The sequence below is a fragment of the Theobroma cacao genome, chromosome 7, assembly GCF_000208745.1.
Source record: "Theobroma cacao cultivar B97-61/B2 chromosome 7, Criollo_cocoa_genome_V2, whole genome shotgun sequence".
Lineage (NCBI taxonomy): Eukaryota > Viridiplantae > Streptophyta > Magnoliopsida > Malvales > Malvaceae > Theobroma > Theobroma cacao.
Window position 1 is genome coordinate 13,569,142 of NC_030856.1, and position 18,219 is coordinate 13,587,360.

The following is an 18,219-nucleotide window of genomic DNA, read 5'->3' on the forward strand; positions in this document are numbered from 1 at the left end:
TCCATTTCATTCCCCGTCAATTATGATCATTTTTCAAAATATTGCAAACATTTCTTTACTTTATCATGCTCTTTATTAAATATCATTCTAATTTTATGACAAATGCAATGCAATGTACTCATATCTCATCTCTTGGCAGAATGGAAATGATGACAATGTTGAGAGCAGAAAGGCTATTTTTCATTAGAAAAAAGAGAAGTTTCTACAATCAGGCATAATGACAAGGAATAAGGGAAAACCAATTAATACAAAAGAGATACAGTTCTTTCTTAATGACTGTTTCGATAGATATTGACAGTAGCCTCGAAATTTTTTCTCAAAGCAGGCACAAACGTCAGCTCCCTTGTTTTTTGTCTGAACATCTCGGATCATGATTTTTACCCCTTCTGTGTTAAGCCCTTGTAGTACTTGGACCTCTTTCGTGTCTAGACCGCCCTTTCGGGTTTTCGCCCTAAACACATCTCTCAGATTCAAGCCGCCTTTTCAAGTTTTACACTTGAAATTTTTTTTTGATTTGATTTTTTTTACGCAAAATATTTCTTGATAGCATCGGCATTCACTAGGTTGGAAAACTCCCTTCCGTCCATATCTGCCAAAATTAGTGCTCCTATTGAAAAAACGTTCTTCACCACAAATGGTCATTCCCAATTTGGTTTCCATTTCCCGCGAGGATCTTGCTGGTTGGGAAGAATTCTTTTCAATACTAACTCTCCTTCTTGGAACTGACGATGATGTACCCTTTTGCCATGTGCCCTAATCATTCTCTTTTGATATAATTGCCCATGGCAAAATGCTGTCAACCTTTTTTCTTCTATGAGATTCAATTGCTCATAACAAGTGTTAACCCATTTGGCTTCTTCCAACTGTACTTCTTTAAGGACACTTAGGGCAGGGATTTCTACTTCAATTGGTAAAACTGCTTCCATCCCATATACCAAAGAGAATGGTGTAGCTCTCGTGGAAGTTCGGATTATTGTGCGATAAACATGCAAAACAAAGGGTAACTTCTCATGCCAATCTTTGTATACATCTGTCATCTTTTCAATTATCATTTTGATGTTCTTGTTGGTTGCTTCTACCACTCCATTCATCTTTGGGCGATAAGGCACTGAATTGTGATGCTTGATCTTGAACTTGGCGCAAACTTATTTCATCATTGAACTATTGAGGTTACTAGCGTTATCTGTGATGATCCTTTCCGGGAGACCATAGCGGCATATTATTTCTTTTTGGATGAACTTACATACCACTTTCTGGGTCACATTGGCATAAGATGCTACTTTTACCCACTTAGTGAAGTAGTCAATTGCCACCAGAATAAACCGATGCCTATTTGAACCCTTCGGGGTTATTAACCCAATCACATCCATGCCCCACATTAAGAATGACCATGGCGATGTCAATACATGCAGTGAATTTGCAGGAGTGTGGATTCTGTCTGCATATATCTGACACTTGTGACACTTTCGAGCTAAATCTATACAATCCGTTTCCAACGTGAGCCAATAATACCCTGCTCTCATGACATGTCTTGCCAACATATGCCCACTTGCATGTGCCTCACAAATTCCCTTGTGAACTTCCTCAACTATTCTCCAAGCTTCGGCTGAATCCACACATCTCAAAAGCACTAGATCCCTACTTCTCTTGTATAAGATGTCCCCATCCAAGAAGAAATTCATTGCCAACCTTCTAATGGTTTTTTTATCATTTTCTGAGCTCTGCTTCGGATACTGCTGGAACTTGAAATAATGCACAATATCATGGTACCACGATTTCCCGTCTACTTCTTCCTCTACACTGGAGTAGTGTGCGGGGCACTCTCGAAGATTAATCATGATGGGTTGAATCTTGACATCGGTACCAACTTTGAACATTATTGCCAACGTGGTTAATGCATCAGCCATTTGATTCTCCTTTCGGGGCAAATGGGTGAAGCAAATCTTATCAAAACTTTCAATTAGCTTTGAAACATACTTATGATACCGGATTAACTTCGAGTCGCGTGTCTCCCATTCTCCTCGTAATTGATAAATGACCAAAGCAGAATCCCCATACACTTCCAAAATGTGAATTTTCCTCTCGATTGCTGCCTGAAGACCCATGATACAAGCTTCATATTCAGCCACATTATTGGTGCAATAGAAGTTGAGTTTGGCTATGACGGGATAATGATCTTCTTCTGGTGACACTAACACGGCTCCTATGCCATGCCCTAAGGCGTTCGAAGCTCCATCGAAAAACATCTTCCAATTCTCTTTCTCCTCTGATTCCTCCTCATTTGTTTGACAAACCGACATCAGGTCTTCATTTGGGAACTCAAACTCCATTGGTTCATAATCTTCCTCCACCCTTTTACCAGAAAATCTGCGATTACACTTCCTTTAATAGCTTTTTGGGACACATATACAATATCATATTTAGACAACAACACTTGCCATCTTGCCACTCTACCTGATAAGGATGGTTTCTTGAAGATGTATTTAATAGGATCCAACTTCGCAATGAGCCAAGTGGTATGATATAGCATGTACTGCCTGAGTCGATGCGCCGTCCATGCTAAAGCACAACATATCTTTTCTAACGAGGAATACTTGGACTCGTACTTAGTGAACTTTTTACTCAAGTAGTAAACTGCTCTTTCTTTCTTACCAGTTTCATCATGCTATCCCAACACACATCCCATGGATCCTTCATTTACTGTCAGGTACAAAAAGAGGGGTCTCCCGGCCACAGGTGGTACCAACACTGGTGAACTTAACAGATATTTTTTAACCTTGTCAAAAGCAACTTGACACTCCTCGTTCCATGCCCCAGGATTGTGTTTGTGAAGGACCTTGAAGATTGGGTCACATTTGAGTGAGAGTTGTGATATAAACCGGGCTATATAATTCAACCTTCCTAAGAATCTTCTAACTTCTTTCTGCATTTTGAGAGGAGGCAAATCACGGATTGCTTGAACCTTATCAGGGTCAACTTCTATTCCTTTTTCACTGACGACGAAACCAAGTAACTTTCTTGAAGTGACCCCAAAAGTGCATTTTGTGGGAATTAATCTGAGCTGAAACTTCCGTAACCTCTTAAATAACCTTTCAAGATTGGTCGCATGGTCCTCTGTTTTGCGAGCTTTTACAATCATATCATCCACATACACCTCAACCTCTCTATGCATCATATTATGGAAAAGAGTCACCATGGCTCGTTGATAAGTTGCCCCAACATTCTTCAAACCAAATGGCATTACTTTATAACAAAAGGTCCCCCACATAGTTATGAAGGTAGTTTTTTCTCTGTCCTCTAGTGCCATCTTAATTTGGTTATACCCTGAAAAACCATCCATAAAGGAAAACATGGAATGACGGGTAGTATTGTCAATAAGGGTGTCAATGTGGGGCAGAGGAAAATTATCTTTTGGGCTTGCTCTATTCAAATCTCGATAGTCCACACACATTCTTACTTTCCCATCTTTCTTAGGCATTGGGACGATATTTACAACCCAGTCGGGATACTTAGCTACTTCCAAGAATCTTGCATCGAATTACTTTTTCATTTCTTCCTTAATTTTCAATAGCATTTCAATTTTCATCATTCTCAACTTTTACCTAATTGGTTTGCATTCAGGTTTCAAAGGCAGTTTATGGGCTACAATATCTGTATTGAGTCCTGGCATATCTTGATAGGACCATGCAAACACATCTTCATATTCATAAAGTAGCTTTATTAGTTTTTCTTTTTCAATTGGCACTAGCGTCGTACCAATTCTAACTTCTTTCTTATTATCTTCATTTCCCAAATTAATCGTTTCAAGTGTCTCTTGATGTGGGACAATTTGTCTCCCCTCCTATTCTACTAGTCTTAACAAGTCCGGAGTTAAATCATAATCCTCAACGTTTTCTGTATCGTTAAGTTCACTGACACTCATACCTTTTTCAAAATTAACCTCAAAATCACTGTCACTATCATCTTCACATTCATTATTTGGAATCCTAGAAGGTAAAGGGAATTAAAAGATGTAGAGCTATTGTATAGATAAATAGTCAAAATAAAGGGATCAGATCAGATGACAAGAATGGAAATGGTGAATCATGAGGGGAGATATGAGAAATGCACTACGCATATCAATTTATTAGAATGATAAATGATAAAAAGCTCGATACATAAAATCTCCAATGCTCTTGGGCATAAGCACGGATGTTTAGTTTACATTACTTTGAAATTGAATCACAAGTGACTGATAAACTCATGGTGGTTCAGCTGCTCAATTTCAGCTCAGATAGTCCGAGGTATGTAGTAGGGATCCCCTCCACATTTCCTAGCTGCTCTTCGCCTTCCTTCGTTACACATATTGATAAATCAGAAAAGGCTTCCCCTAATGCTGACACTGATTCTCGGCTCCCAACGGTGATTCAGGAAAGATGCAGCCTCCGGACTGAAATGTCTCGTAGAGATGAGGATATATCATTCTATGATTTTCCAACCCGTGCCCCTTAAAGTTAGCCAACCTTTCCCTTCTTCTTTTGGCTATCATTTCTTATCTTTCCTTCTTAGTCGGCTTATATCCCAAGCCAAACCTTTCTTCATTTTTGGTAGCACGTATTGGCCTTTTAATGCCTTGCAGCTCTTTTTCCAGTCTTACCCCTACTCGGTATCTTTTCCCTACTATCTGACTGACAACCATCTTGGTGGTTTTGGAAAGCCTCGAAATGGGTGGTGTGGTTCCTTCTCCAACATATGTGGTGTTAACAAACTTGAAGGATCGAAAGGAACATTCAGGCACTTCTTCCGTCGCTTCCACTTAAGGAGTATCCGCTGGCTTGCTTATGAGTAAGTCCTTTTCCCCATTAACACATACAATCTTCCCATCCACGATGAACTTGACTTTTTGGTGAAGCGATGAAGGTATGGCCCCAGCCAAGTGGATTCAAGGTCTTTCCAACAAATAATTGTATGAATGAGCGATATCCATAACCTGAAATTTAGTGGTAAAGGTACACGGGCCGATTTCTATCAGTATCTCAATATCCCTTACTGCTTCTCTCTTCATCCCATCAAAGGCTCTCACAATCATCTGGCTTTTTTTTATGTAAGACATGTCGATGGATAAGCGGGCCAAGGTCCTCATGGGCATCACATTTAAGGACGATTCATTATCAAGCAGCACTTTTGCGACGGTACAACATTTACACTTGGTAGTGATATGAAAGGCTTTGTAGTTTTCCCTACCTCCAAAAGGAATTTCTTCATCGCTAAAGGATATTATGTTACCCACTGAAATGTTCCTAATGATGTAGTCTAAATTTTCAACTGAAATGTCGTGATCCACATATGCTTAGTTTAGAATCCTCATCAAAGAATTCCTATGTGGTTCTGAGCTGAGAAGCAAAGATAGTAGTGAAATAAGAGTAGGCAACCTGTTCAATTGCTCGACCACATTGTACTCACTATGTTTAATGAACTTGAGGAACTCGGCAGCTTCTTTTTTCGTCATCGACCCTTTTGAGCCATCTGTCGATTCTTGAGATTGCACTTTTTCTTCTATTGGATTTTACTCTTTTTCTTTTCCCTTCTCCTTTCTAAGATTCTCCAACGCCTCTGGTGTATAGCAACATCCGCTGCGAGTAATCCCCCCAACACCAGTTATATTTGCAGCATTATCTTGAGATTCGTCCATCCATTTTCCCGCATTTGAAACTTGTACATTGCAATTGTAGTTCCACGGGACAGCTTTGTCATCTTTGTAGGGAAAAGGTTTAGGGACTTCGATGGTCATTTTGGCATGGGTTCTGTCTTCCACAAACTTTCCTCTTGGTTCATAGAAAATGGTTAAAGGTTTTATCTTCATTGGGTGGGTGGAATCTTTGGCCATCATGTTTACTGCTGGCCCTAAGGCTTCCACGTAGAATTCAATCCTTGATTCGTCCATCATTCTTTGCACTTCTTTTCGGAAAGAACTACAATCTCTAATTAAATGCCTCACGCATCCTTTATGATATAAGTAGTATGGTCCTTGGATATCTCTCAAGTCATTCACATCAGGATATTCCTTCCAAACCTCGAGCATATCGGCCTTTACCAAGGCTTCAAACACTTTCTCCATGGGGGTTTTTACTTTTCGAATGTTCCTTTTAACATACACCTCCCATTCGATTGCATTTACCCCTGCCCTAGCATGATTTGGCAGTGGGTTTTTGTTAACATTCTGTTCCGACTTCTTTTCAAAATTCAGGTTTCTTGCCTTGATCAACCTTTGCACCTTATGTTTGAATGTTGTACAATTCTTGATCGAGTGACCTTCGATTCCATAATAATAATCACAATGGGCAAAAACATCATACCATCTCGGGAATGAAGGTTTTAATGGTTCTATGTATAAAGGTGCCACAAAATGGTTTGCAACTAACTGAGTGAAGAGTTCAGCATATGGGATTGGGATTAGGTCAAACTGCACTTTCTCTTGCTTATTTCGTCATCCTCTTGATTCACCGACAGTATGGTTATTTAAAGGTGTTGTTTGTTGTGTGGTTGAAGCTGTAATGGGTGTGGAAGTAGGTGGGTGGATATTTGTGGGGTAAGGTGTCCGTTGGATGGGAGCATATGGGTACAGGTTAGAAAAGGCATTTGGCATGGGTGGATATAGGTGTGGGCTTTGTGAAGCGTTATTCACAACTGGGTAATAGAGGTATGGTGGATATGGTTGGTAAGGGTTGTAGCTTCCTCCTTGGGGTTGTCACGAAGTGATGACTTGGGCTTTTCCTTCATTCTTTTTAAAAGTTCCTCTTTTTTTCATGTGTGCCGCATCACCTCATTCTATCTTCCCTTGCTTAATGGCAGTCTCTATCATCTCTCATGAAATCACCATATCAGCGAAGTTCTTTGTGGCACTACCGACCAATCGTTCATAGTAAGGGGCTCGCAGGGTGTTAACTAACATCACGGTGGTCTCTTTCTCAATCAATGGTGGCTGAACTTGAGAAGCCATATTCCTCCATCTTTGAGCATATTCTTTGAAGCTTTCAGTGGGTTTCTTCTACATGTTTTGTAAAGAAAGGCGATCCGGAGCCATATCTGTAACATGCTTATACTGAGCTACAAACGCCCGAGCAAGGTCCTTCCATGCGTGGATTTGATTGCGGTCCAGTTGGACGTACCACTTTGCTGCAGCACTAGTGAGGCTATCTTGGAAGCAATGTATCAAGAGCTTGTTATCATGGGCATATGCAGCCATCATTCTACAATACATGGTGATGTGTGTGACCGGGCACTTGGTTCCATCATAATTTTCAAAGTCTGAAACTTTGAATTTTAGGGGTATAACCACATCTGGAACAAGACAGAGTTTGATTGCATCCATAGAACAATACATTCCCATTCCTTCTATCATGCGTAGTCTCTCCTCCAAAAGGTCAAATTTTTGGTGGGTATCGAGATTGTCCTTTGATTCAACGGATCCACACTTGAGCTTCTCTTGTTCCTTCAGATCGTCCAGATTAGGTACAGAGATGGGATCTGAAGGACTTGCCCCTCAAATTAGCCTCTGTTGGGCATAAGTCGGTGATGGGCCTGTAGGCATTGGCATCCCAAAAAACGGATATTGTCCTATCAATGGCATGGGGATAGAAGCATTCCTTATTGGTGGTGGTGTAAATCCTGGTGGATATACAAGGTCTGTATTGGCTTCTGTCTGTTGAACATCTTCTGGTTCACCAGAACTCCCCTATACTCTCTTCCCTTTATCTGTCGACATCAACTCCAAAATATTTGACAACTGACCCATAATCTCTTCTTACTTCTTCTCGATCTTGTCCATTCTCTCCGAGTGTTCGTCTCCCATGATCTTAGAGCGAGCTCTTGTGTTGTATTTGTGTAGGGTTCGTTTCTTTGGAATTTTGTTCTTCTTCGGGCCAAATGGATAAGTTAGAATTTTATGTTGATGAATGCATTGTCATTTGTTATTATTTATATGAATCATGCAACTATGATGCAAGTGAAATGTATTTGAAGAGAATAAGAAAAATAGGAAAAATATTGGCCATCCAACATTTACCATAAGAAAATCCACATCCATAGAACTGAAATATCCGATTACATCATTGTCTAAAACCATTACATAACTACCAAAAGGAAAAACCAACTTTGTCATATTGGTCCCTAACCATCCTGAGGTGATTGATCAACCGCTCACTCAATTCATCCTTCGAAAGAATCTCTCGCCTGAGTTATTCGATCTTGTCTACCATTACTCGCGCTCTAAATGCCACTTCTCTCAATTGTCTCAGTATCCATCGCATTTCAGCTTCTTTCCTTTGAAGGCTTTGTATGCACGAATCATTTCTTTCCTTTATTTGGAAATACTCTTGCCTTACTGCTTCATTCTGTGCCTTGTAGCCCTCCATGGCAGTTTCCATCAAGTCGCAGTCATTTCTCAACTCTTGGATAGTTTGTTCTTGTCTTCGTACCTCGTGCTGCAAAGCATTATTGACACTTTAGAGTTCTTGCATTCTGGCTATCAGAGAAGAATTTGCCACGTTCACTTTCTCAAACTTACTTTGCCACTCATCCCACTCTTCCAAAGCCATCCGTACCTTTCTTACCGTCTCTTTCTTCACTTCTTCTAGCTCATCCTCACGTCTCCGCTTAATATTCATCATCTCATTTTCAAGTCTCTTTCTTGTCAACTCGCTCTCTAGCAGGACATCTTAAGGTTTTGGGTTTATGGGATGTTTTGATGGATTTTTCGAGGGGCATACGACATTTTTCACCCTTTGGTCATGCCAGGTATCATATCCTGTGGTGACTTCATTGGCAAACCTTCCTTGATCCACTCGGCACGTTTTCTTCTAATCTTGTGCAATTTCCTCGATTTTCTTTAGAGTTTTCTGCTCTCCATATGTAAACTCTAACTGGTTGAGCTGGTGAGTCATGGACACGAATTGCTCAGATCCGAACTATCTCTGTACCATTATCGATGCATAGCTAATGGCTCTCCATGGTCCCATCAGTGGCACCCACGGCTTGTCCCCGCATTTATACATTACTTGCATTCGCAGCATCCATGGAGTTCTCCAAGTCACTTCAACGTTCATTAACCTCTGGAGCCTCGCGACCCACTCTTCTTTCCTCTTGCAGTCGGGCCATTCACTTTCATCGAACTCAAGGATAGAACAACTCATAGATAGATAAGGCTTCCAAAATTTACTCTCTTTGCATTCGAAATGGCTTTTGATCCATTTGGTTAAGAGTTGGGCACATCCGATGAATCGTCCCTCCCCTTTGTGCAAACAAAAATTCAAGGATCTAAAGGTTTCAGCTAAGATGGATCGGGCTGGGTTGATGCTCCTCGTCACCTGATCGGAGAAGTCTATGACTGATACCTCTACATGACCTAGAACCTTTGGGATGACCACTAAGCCATAGATTGCCATCGCGAAAGCTAAGAGACCTTGTTCATCCTCCATGTGTTTTTTAATATATCCGTTCAAGAAACTCCACGGAAGGCATTTTGTGTCTCCTTTCTTCTTCAGGTGCTGATCCACTTCTATCGTAGTCATTCCTAGCAACTTGGCCAACTTCCGCGAGTGTCCCGTCTTTTGGGCCCTCCAATAGATCTTGTCAGGCTGCATGTGATTTATCCGGAGTAGAGAGGATTACTCTTCTATGGTAGGGGTCATGTCCACCTTGTTAAAGACAAAGCAACGGTATGAAGGATCCTAAAACTGGACGATGGCTCGGAGCATCTGGTCATTAACAGGTACATATAAGAGCCATGCAATGTGTCCATACTTGCTCTGAAAATTGTCTCGGTGAGCACATCTCCATTGTTCCCAAATTCCTATCATCTCTGTGAAGTCATTCTGCTGAAGGTCCAAGGGAACTCTCTCAAGTAAAGTTGGGATATGTCTTTGGGTCAAATAGTCTCTTTTTTCTTGTTGAATCTGCCCCATATGTAACTCTATCTCATAGTCATTTCTGTATATGTTGAGTGGACCTACTGATGACGATGCCATGGATGTAACCGGGATCTCTTAGGTTGGATGTTGTGTAGCCAATATTTCTCTTATATGCAATTACAATGCATGCAAACGAACATGTAACATGCACATGACAAGCAAAATAAACTTAAGTTAGTATGGTAAAAAGAAAGAGTGGAGTGTTAAATATAATGAGAGAATAATAAGCAATATCATGGGTGTTGCTAACGTCATTAGACATTATTTACTCCACGATATTTTATTATCTCGTGGCAAAATTTAAAATAGAGGGAGTGGAAGAAATTCCTTCAAGTGTACCTATTTATAGGGTATACTCTCACGGGTATGGCCCTACCTAGGGTTAAGCTGCTCTTGGTATTCTATATGCTGAATGGGGTTTATAAATAGAGCTAAGGTTCCCAAATCGTTCCTCACCGTTGTCCACGCGGACTAGTAAGGCACCCCGATCCTCACCCATTACAGGCTTCAAACGGACTAGGTTCGATTTGAGTGGGAGTCTTCACTAGCCCGTGCGGAGGTTATCACTTCACGAGAGCGTAGCTATTAAACTCCCTCATAAAAAGGACATAACCCGAGTGGAGGGTTTATGTATGAATGCAAAATGTGCTGTGTGTGTGAAGGAAAACATCGAGTTCGGAGTAACATTCTCACATCCCTCTATCCTAAGTCTCCAAAATTATTAAAAGCAATAAAGTAACAAATGCGAAATAAACAAATGCACTAAACAAAATATGCAGAACAAATCATCAACACTAAGGAAACATCGAATTATTTAAAGCCTTGGATAACCTATTATTATTTAATGGTTCGACTCTCAGTAGTTCCCAGTGGAGTCACCAGCTGTCGTAACGTGCGGGTCCAGGAACCCGACCGCTAGACGAGAGTGAAAACTCTAAAACTAGGAGTCGCCACCAATCTTTTTTTACTAGGTGCGATTGGCCACCTAATGACTCGATTCTAATAGATGAAGCCTTAAATTAATTTTAAGTCTGTCGAAGAGAACCTTAAATTGGTCTACGATTTTCTAGATCTAGGCTCGGGAGTACAGTTACGCTCGGAGAAGGATTAGCACCCCCAGGACGCCCGTTCCATGAACAGTACTATTTTTTAGATTATCCTATTAGGCTTTAATTTTTTTAAGTTCACTATATGTCACGACCCGGAACTCCCATCGAGCCCGTGACAACCGCCGCGAAGCCTCGACAGACATTCTTCCCTCGAATGCCTTTCGAGACCTCGCAAGGCTTTTGTACCAGTTTTTCCATTCCTCTCTCTTTCTTCTTTTTTTTTTGAATAATAAAGTAAAATAAAAATATTAATTAAAATAATCTATTTTAATGTAAAACAATATATATATATATATTTGAAACATCAAAAATTAATTTTCTACACATAAAAATAAAATAAATTTATACATACTGTAATATAGAAAACTGGAGTATGCAATTTAAATTACAATGACACGTGAGCCCCCAAATAACTGAGAAGGTTTAAGTCTATAACCTTGCTTTGCAGGATGCAACTCTGAAATTTACTTCTCGATGCAATTGACAGTCTACTGCCTATTCTGAGCCTGAAAAATGAATAGGAAGAAGGGGTGAGATTATAAAATCCTAGTGAGTAGACAGACATCATCAAAATAATCTCAAGTCGAGTAATAGGAGACAATTAAAATAATTCATCCCAACCCATATAAATAATTGGATTTCATCCAATTACTCAACATGGGTTATGTACTTTTCAAAAACTTGGCCCTTGCCAAAAATCCATTATCGGGGATACCCCACGAAGGCATCTTATTGAGACCGCCAAGGCTGTTTATTGTCACACACACAAACACATTTCACCTCTGACAACACAGCCGTTCCTCGGCGTTGGCTGAGTCCCAGTTTCACGTGGTGGCCAGCGTGAAGTGTACTCAAATCCTACCTCGGGAGTTATCCTACGCGCCTCTCCAATCAAGGTAAGCTCAATAATTGGGAACCGTGCCCCTCTAATTAGGCTGGCCCATGGAACCCCCGTCACTGCAATGCCCACTTTATAATCCACAAACCAATAAAATCACAATAGTATGACATGACTCACTTAACACATTCAAGGCAAATCAAAACAGTTCACATATTCTTTAAATCATAAAAATAACCAGTCATACCCACATTTATCATAAGCCATTTAATGTAAAATCATGGATAAACAACACAATCATAGTATAGGTCTCCAATTACTCTATTTTCAAAATCAGCATTCGATTTTTCAGAAAATTTATAAAATCAATTTATAAAATCACAATTTCTCCTAAAACATAGCAATTTACCATTTAAACTCATTTTCCATAAAATCACACAATTGTATAAAACTACTCTAGATAATTAAGACGATAATAAGTTCACTCACTGTACTAGGAGTAAATATACTCTTATTCTCGGTCCTCGAGTGTAGCCTTTTACCCGTATCAGATAGCTCACCACCTATCCACAATACATGACAAAAAAAAAATTCAATAATTTGTGTCAAATCAATATATATTATTTCAGGCTCTTATCCATGCGTATGCACTAGATAGGGTGTGAAATGTTTGGACAATCGCTTAATCATAGTGTCTGACCTAACTCACCTATACACGGTGTAAATTTCTAAAATCTCCAATTCAACTCCAATTCCATCCATTTCAATTTCAATTATCCAATTATATCCACAATATCTCAATGACTGTGAATGTGGTCCAATTTATCAGTTCGGATCACAAATTACGCTTTTACCCCTAGTGGGTAAAAATTTCAATTTTTTTGCACCAAAAATTCCCATTTAATTTCCAACCTCATAATTCATCATTTTTCCATCTAATTCTCTTAAAATAAAGTCAACCTCATCCTCACACACCATTGGCTAGATTCGGCCTAGAGAAATTCATGGAGAAAATGAATATTTTTCTTGTTGTTTTACTCATAAATATGCTAAACTAACACTAAACACTAACATAGTTCAAAATCAAATTAATCTAACAACTTTCTCTCTCTAAAACCATATGATCAGATTTGAATCCATCATCAAAACACATAATTTAACCATGAAAAATAAGGAGAAATGCATGGAAATGATAAATCTTAAGCTAAGCTTGAAAAATCATACTTTTAAACACTTGATTCCTTAAAAAATCACACTTTTTCTTTGAATTTTCTCACTCTAGGGTTTGTTCTTATTTCTCTCTCTCTCCTGCTGGTTTTGGCTGACCCTCCCAATGAAGAATTCTGATATTTTCAAGCCTTTTAATAGGCTTAATAAAATATTATTATTTTATTTACCTTTTAAATATTTTATTATTTTATTTTTTCAAGCCATCTTTTTTGACTTTCTTTTTCTACCACTCAATCCTCTTCACTTATCCATGTCTTTCATGAAATTTCTAGACTTTTCCAAAGTTTTGGTGGAGTAAATTTTTAAAAATTACACTTTTGCCCCCATAAAGTGAAAAATTACGTTTTTACCTCAAAAACTGAAAAATTACCCATAGACATATTTTTCATCCCTTATACTCATACCATTCTCCAATTATTCAAATGTGATCTAAATTCTCTCAAAATGTCAAATTTTATCCGCGGGTGGAAAAATTACGATTTTACCCCTAGATAGTGAAAATTTTGATTTGACTCCGAATTGATCTTCGGACTCTGAATTACCATTTTGAGTCATCCCTGAACTGTGAAACTCTTAATTTTACCTTAAAATTCCTATTTGAACTAGTTCGAGGCTTAATCGACTCAATGGTACCATTAGGGGCAATATCGTCTTTTAACGATTTTTCAAACTTCCTAAATATACAAACATTCTATCGAGCATGTGAATGATATTATAATTATTTTACAAAGCAGGGTTTGACACTATATTTTCTTAGTTATTATTCTCTTATTTTATCTCATATTTAACCTAAAATGGAATGCAAATATGAGAAAAGATGAGATGCATGGCGTGAGATGAAAATGTCGGACGAATAACTTTTTATTGAGGACGTTCTCTCGAATCTGCCCATCATACTGGTGGGATCTGGGGTGTTCTCTCACCTAGGGAATTATCCGAGAAACTCGCCTTCGCAAATTCAACGAATAATTCCCATCATTGGGGTCATAGTACGTTTTCTTTTAAAATAATATTTTCGTGTCTAATACGGGCAAAAGCCTTTTATTAAAGATGTTTCTCGAGCCCTCCCATCATACTGGTGGGACCTGGAGACACTTTTTCACCTAGAGAACTTTTCGAGGAATACTCGCTTTCGCAAGATCCTCGGAAGATCCCATCATCGGAGCTTAAACTTGTAAACAAAAAAATATTTATATGCAATGGTATGCATTATATATATGCTATGCTAATGCAATTAACTATTTTTAGTATTATTATTATTTGATTATTATTTTATTTTACTTTATATATATTTTATTATTATATTTTCTACTTTTTATTCTTCCATATTTTATTTTTTATTCTAAGTTTCTCCTATATATTCCTTGATATTTCTTATCTTATTATTTTTACATAATATCTATTAATCTATACCTTATACCATTAGATATTTAATACTTGATTTTATTGTCTTGGATTTTCTTTATTAATAGTTTTTATTATTTGTCTATTTTATGTCATGGATATTACCTTTTCACAAATTTATTATATACATATTTGAATTATCATTATTATTATTTTTTCTTCTTTTTTTTAATTATTATTTATTTATTAATTTTTTTGAATGATTTTGTGTTATTAAATTTTTACTTATAAAAATTTCGGGATCTCGAAATGGAAGCCCTCCCATCATGCTGGTGGAGCCTTAATTCGGATTCTGAACCTAGGAAAAATTGGCCCGGGATTGCGACTTCTCGCGTCCTGACCAATCATCCCATCATCGGTATTGAATTAAACAATTTTGTTGATAATTTTTTATCTTATCCTAATTTCATTCTCTATTCATCTATATCCCTATCCATTTTATATAAAGCCCCCCTTTTTTTAATATTTTTATATTTTTGTTTCATTACATTTTAATTCTAATTCTTCCTAATTTATTCTCATTGCTATGGTTTCTATATACATTGACATAACTATGTATTTTATGAATCTATTCCACATTTCATCTTTTCCCACACTTATATTTTTTCTAAACAATATTCTAAATCCAAATATGTGCATATATTATTAATCTAAATAAATCTATTTCTACCATTCAATGTTTACTTTTCCTATACTTACTACTTAAATAAATCTATTAATCTTTTTAATAATTAAATGTTTATTTATTTCTCTATATATTTTATGCTTGGACCTATTTTTATAGTTAAATAACTATTTCACCAGATTTTATTATTATTTATTATATAATCAAATATATATACTCTTATATTTTTTTATCTACTCTCATTTTTTATCATCATTCATTCATTCATTCATCATTCATTTTTTTTTTGTATCATTAAACATCCTATTTTATCCTCATTTATTTTTTTTAAAATTTTTATTTTCTAATAATTTTTTTAATTTCCGTTGCCAAGCACAACCACAAAATCAAAACAAAAAAATAAGTGTATACCTTCAGTGGGTTAACAGTAGCCCAACACGATCAGCCTGGCCCAACTGGTCTGCCTCTCAAAGCCCACCGTCTGGTCCCTGGTCCAGCAGCCCCCGAATGCCCAAAACGGCGTCATTTCACTCTAATCCTAACTATAAAATCCTTTTTTTCTTTCATCTGTCCCCATTTTCCCTTTTTTGTTTCTCTCTCTACTCGCCGGATTATCTCTTCTCTCTCTAAAAATCTCACCTTTCTCTCTCACACTAATCTTTCTTCACCGGCCACAACCTAAGACCGGCATCACCGCCGGCTACCCTGACTGGCCTTCCCTCATTTCACCGATCAGCACTAAGACCCAGGCTTCCTAACCCAAAATCCCTATATCTTTCCTCAGAACAACTACCGATCTGCTCTCCCTTCACCGCCGATGGCTAACCCGAAGCAAACCTCCCTCCTTTCACCGATCAGCACTAAGACCCAGGCTTCCTAACCCAAAATCCCCATATCTTTCCTCAAAACAACCACCGATCTACTCTCCCTTCACCGCCACCTTCCTTGTGCCGATGCCACTTCCTAAACGGACTCCTCTCTCTCATCCAACGGCGGCACAAAATCTAGGCTTCAAATCCCCCCACCGGCAGCACAAACCCCCCAATATATATCACCTTCAAATCTCCCTAAAACAAGCTAAAGAAAATCCCCCAAAAACAATAACTACTACTTACTCTCCTTGTGTATTTTTTGATTTTTTTTGGTATTTCTTTAGTTGTGGATTGGTTGTTCTTGGTTGCTGGAAGGTTTAGGGTATTTTTTGATTATGGCTAGGTATTTTGGTTGCTGAAATCTTGGGTTTTTTTTTTTATTGCCTAGCTTGATTTTGGTTCCCTCTGCCGGGTTGCTACAGTGCCCCCTTTTTATTGGGTTAAAGGAGGCATGCTCCACTACTCTACCAGACGCGAATTTTTCGCATCTGGCAGGATGAGGGTAACGCTTGGCAAGAAAGATGGTGCCTGGCAGGGTGCGGACGCACCCTGCCAAATGTATTACTTTTTTTTAAAATTCTATATTATAATTATTTTATGATTCCTAATTAATTAAAATTTTATTATTTATTATATATATATATATATATATTTTTCAGTGTCTACAAGATGCATAATTCATCTGTTAAATACAAACTATTAGTAAGATACATATCGATGAACTACTCATAAAAGATGAGTCTACTAAATGATCCAACATGAATGATTGGATAATAATCTCTATTCAATGGAATAAATCCAAAGTAGTTGAACACATTGAATAAGATAAACATATTTTGTGCACATCATAAGGTTAGTGGGAGTAAGATAAGCTACTCATTAAAAGTATATAAGATACATTTGTTAGTCTAAGAAAAAAAAATAAAATAAGACTAAACAGTTAGAGCCTAAAAGAGGACTCAACAAAAGAATTTAGGAAAATATGTTAAAAGGAGTTTAACATAGAGAGAATTCTAAATGCTAAAGTGACAAAAGTCATGATTGGGAAATTGTATTGGAATGATTCCAAAACAAAGGTTAATTGCACAATTAAATCTATAATCAGATACAAGCCTTTTGTGTAGGCTGCAAAAGGAGAGATATTTGGATCATTGGTTCAACAAACCAATAAATGATTTTGAGTTGTTAAAATAATAACAAGAGCCATAATAACGGAATTAAGGTTTCGTTGTGATCCAAATTAGTATTTCAATTATGACAATGGCGATTGTCAAATATATAAATTAGCATATTCCCAAATATTGCAATTTGAGTTGTCTTTGTAGAGACATAGTTGCTAAGTGAAAGAGTTCGATATTGGATATGTTAGCAATTGACTTAAGTGCAAATAGGAGATTGTTGGTATATGCCCTAAAGTCAATTGGATCGATCAAGGAATATATATTGTCATTTAATGCATACTTAATCACATAACTATATGCGATAGAGGTTTTCCTTCATGTAAGTATAATAATAATGAGTTATTAAGTATAAATTGGATGAAGCCTATGGAATATAAAAGCCTTGCAAGAGAATTGTAAAGTTGTTACAATAATAAGATCTCGATGCATCAAAGCCATATTCCTACAATAGTTCCTAGTCATTATATTGTTAAGATAGGGTATTGACAATATTCAAAAACTGGTACATATTAAGCCTCCTTACTTGAAAAGTAAGCAATTAATCTCATAGATTGAAGTATATGGGATACTTGCGGATGGCATGTGGGTGCTTGCTAGAGAACACATTCCTTGAATATAACTTGCTATGAAAACTCTAATTGGTATTTCACTCAAGTGTCTATGGAATATATTCTCATGTGATAATTGTGCAACTAGTCCTCAGACTTGAAATACCAAGTCATTTTATATAGGGAATGACATACTTTAATTTCACCTCTACAGGTCTAGAGGTGACCAAATGGCTAAACAGTGTGTTTTTGGGTATGCTATGAAGCATGCAAAGGTGGATGAGTGGTCAAGAGAGGATTCATCACCTCAAGTTATATGAAGGGATGTATCTCACTTGTTCTCAATTCTAGATTAATTTGTATAAAGTTTTTGACAAAAGCATGATGAATTTGAGGAAAATTAGTTTCCTAAATTCATAAGATTAGTCATGCATTATGAGAACTAATATAGAATGTCATAAATAG

The 18,219-nt window shown here is 37.5% G+C and overlaps 1 protein-coding gene across 1 annotated transcript; it reads right to left on the reverse strand.

Annotated features, from left to right (window-relative positions):
• Positions 639-2,330, reverse strand: LOC108662792. Its single transcript, XM_018124374.1, has 2 exons — positions 1,248-2,330; positions 639-1,133 (listed from the first exon to the last, which is right to left on the reverse strand). The coding sequence occupies exons 1-2, from the start codon at positions 2,328-2,330 to the stop codon at positions 639-641; spliced, it is 1,578 nt and encodes a 525-aa protein (XP_017979863.1).

What these genes read in the sequence shown, in the direction of transcription:
- LOC108662792 (XM_018124374.1), bottom strand. Translation starts at nt 2,330, where the DNA reads ATGGAGTTTGAGTTCCCAAATGAAGACCTGATGTCGGTTTGTCAAACA. An exon ending in CCAATGTGACCCAGAAAGTG is followed by an intron (nt 1,134 to 1,247) that starts GTATGTAAGTTC and finishes GTTTGCGCCAAG; the next exon opens with TTCAAGATCAAGCATCACAA.